Source organism: Pinus tabuliformis, chromosome 4_1, assembly GCF_031772625.1.
Source record: "Pinus tabuliformis cultivar Carrire ecotype Pingquan chromosome 4_1, CPIR1, whole genome shotgun sequence".
Lineage (NCBI taxonomy): Eukaryota > Viridiplantae > Streptophyta > Pinopsida > Pinales > Pinaceae > Pinus > Pinus tabuliformis.
This window is the reverse complement of record NC_142303.1, coordinates 681,511,745-681,514,280: the sequence shown is the minus strand read 5'-3', so window position 1 is coordinate 681,514,280 and position 2,536 is coordinate 681,511,745. Positions and strand designations below refer to the sequence as shown.

The 2,536-nt window shown below is 37.8% G+C and overlaps 1 protein-coding gene across 1 annotated transcript; it reads left to right on the top strand.

Moving 5' to 3' along the window:
* Nucleotides 1-1,295: 1,295 nt before the first annotated feature.
* Nucleotides 1,296-2,269, top strand: LOC149177956 (uncharacterized). Its single transcript, XM_089423500.1, has one exon. The coding sequence runs from the start codon at nt 1,475-1,477 to the stop codon at nt 2,066-2,068; it is 594 nt and encodes a 197-aa protein (XP_089279626.1). The 5' UTR covers nt 1,296-1,474; the 3' UTR covers nt 2,069-2,269.
* Nucleotides 2,270-2,536: the final 267 nt, after the last annotated feature.

Below are 2,536 nucleotides of genomic sequence, written 5' to 3'. Positions count from 1 at the left end.
CCACAACTAGACTTTGCACATTGATATGGAGAGACAAGTAGTCATTAAGGGGGAGTGTTGGAAAATGTAATTGCAATTGTCTGAGTTGTGATTATTTCTATATAGAGAACTCTATTCCTATTTTGTTTCCTAGATTTCTGTGTAGTTGAAATATTCTCTCAACCAATAGATTGTGTGTCCAAGATAGCTTTCTTATCTTAAGACAACACTTCGTGTATATATGTAATATCATATTTGATTAATAAAATATAGATTTCCATTATAAAAATTTAACAATAAAATTAGTTTAATCAGAGATTTTTATGTTTATATTGGAAAAATAATTCATCGTTGAGGAAGTCCAAGGTTGAATTGGAGTAATTGTGTCTCTATTCTTGGGTTTAATGCAACCTGCTGCGAAATTTAGTTTAAACCCTGGGCGGAGACGAGCGCAATTGGTTTAGTCTGAAAAATGTTACTTCTGTTAATGAGTTTGGACGGGGCGTAGCCCAATGGGCTTCATCTAACAAAAGTTAATTCCGTTAATGAGTTTGGACGGGCTTCCTCAAACAAAAGCTAATTCTGTTTGGATATTTTCCTGTAGGACACCATAGACTATCTCAGATAATGAAAAATAACTTGAATCTTTTAGAATTTTATTTTATTTTTGTTAATTTTACTGGTAAGTTTGTTGAATCAATGAAATTTACTTAATCTAAAATTTTCATACTCCATCCAAATATCTGTATCCATTTATATATTCCGAAAGCCATTTTAAGTAACATAAATACCACAATTTTAATACCAAAATTTTGAAAACAAAAAAAGCCAAAGCTTGAAAAACATTTGATAAATCCAGAAGACTTTCCAATGGGTTAGATATTTTTCTGTAGGATGCCGTAGCCCATCTCCCAACGATCAGTATAAAAAAAAAATGTAATTACAGAGAACTTTCCAACCCCACGCATTTGAAATATTCCTTCCAAATGATAATTAGAAAAATCCAACAAATGTTTTAATGTCAGGCGGCGGGCCTACATCGATGTGGAGTAGGTGTCTAGTGAATGGCCACATCAGCCAACGAAGATAACTGATAGTAGGCCCTTGGTGGATTGAATCAACTTTACGAATACGACTTTTACGGCAAAGTCGTAAGTACACGCATTCGCATTCGCATTCGCATCCACGTTTAGAGTCTTTCATTGCGTTTTCCGCAACCATCTCGATTCTGCGCGGCTTCTTCGTAAATGTGTTATATATCATTTACATATTATATGGATAGACCTCATCCTCATTCTATCAGATCACACCAACTACCCATTATCCCTATTCCCAGGGTTTCCGCTCCAATACTCTCAGAGGCCTCCTGTTGCCGCTCTTTGGCAAATAAATTCGTTATAATGCTCTTCAACCAGGCGGGCGCTAAGAGGAAATAAATAGGTCGATCAGTCGAGAGAAGTGGATTAAATAAATCTTGAAATCAAAATAAGAATCAATGGGGAATTATCTGTGCTGCGCTAAACCTTCCAGAGCCACCGCGGCAGTGAAAGTTATACGGTGGAGCCATGGTGGCATTGAAAAATTTGGGGAAGCAATTAAGGTAGGGGAGCTGATGGTGGACAATCCCCACCAATTCGTGTGTGATTTCAGTGATCTCCGAGCAGGGCGTCGTATCACAGCACTCCGTGCTGAGGAGGATTTGGCGTCGGGGGGCGTCTACGTTCTTCTCCCTATGCAAAAATATTTGCGCTGTGCACTATCGTCTTCTGACATGGCCTCGCTTAATTTGTTAGCATCGCAATGCAGCTCCGCCCATAGAGAGTATTCCTGTAACTCTAGAGTCTTTCCAGCTGTTGGCATTGGCCATTTATCTGAATTTTCTTCAATAAATGGCAGTGCCGAGAAGAAAAATCAATTGAAAACAAAATTAACAGATCGGTGTGTGGTGCCAAAGTTGGAGTTAAATGAAAATGAAGACCAGCCGATCGAGCTGGGGTTGGGGTTGAGGCAGCACAGGGTACGAGGTTTTAGGTATTGGAAACCAGTGCTGGAGACGATAAAGGAGTCCCCGCGTTCTCGCACGCCCTAAATTCGCGGAGGGTCCTCCATGACGTTGAGGGCTCCCCATGACGAAATTTTGATCGAGTTATATGAGAAATTATGGAGCACAGATTGCTTCGATGCTACATCCGAACCATCCCTAACCAAGTGTCTGAGGCATTGCATTGAAATCTCTACAAGTTTTTTGACATGAAGTTACTACCAAATTAAATTGCTGCTAACTAAAGTTGACCCAATGAAAAGGACTCTCGGTTCGCTCGAGATGATAAGGTAGAAGAAAAATTGGAACGCTCTACATACGGATTGGAATAAGAATTTTAATTTTAGATAATTTATATGAAATTTATAAGTGTATATATTTCTAAGAGAGTATAATGATGATGATAATTCATGTTTCTGTAAATTGAATTTTACTTTTAAAAATCGTGTCGAATATTAGTCAAAGTTTGGAATCATCTTCGTATAATTTATTTCCTATTTTAATTTTAAAATATTA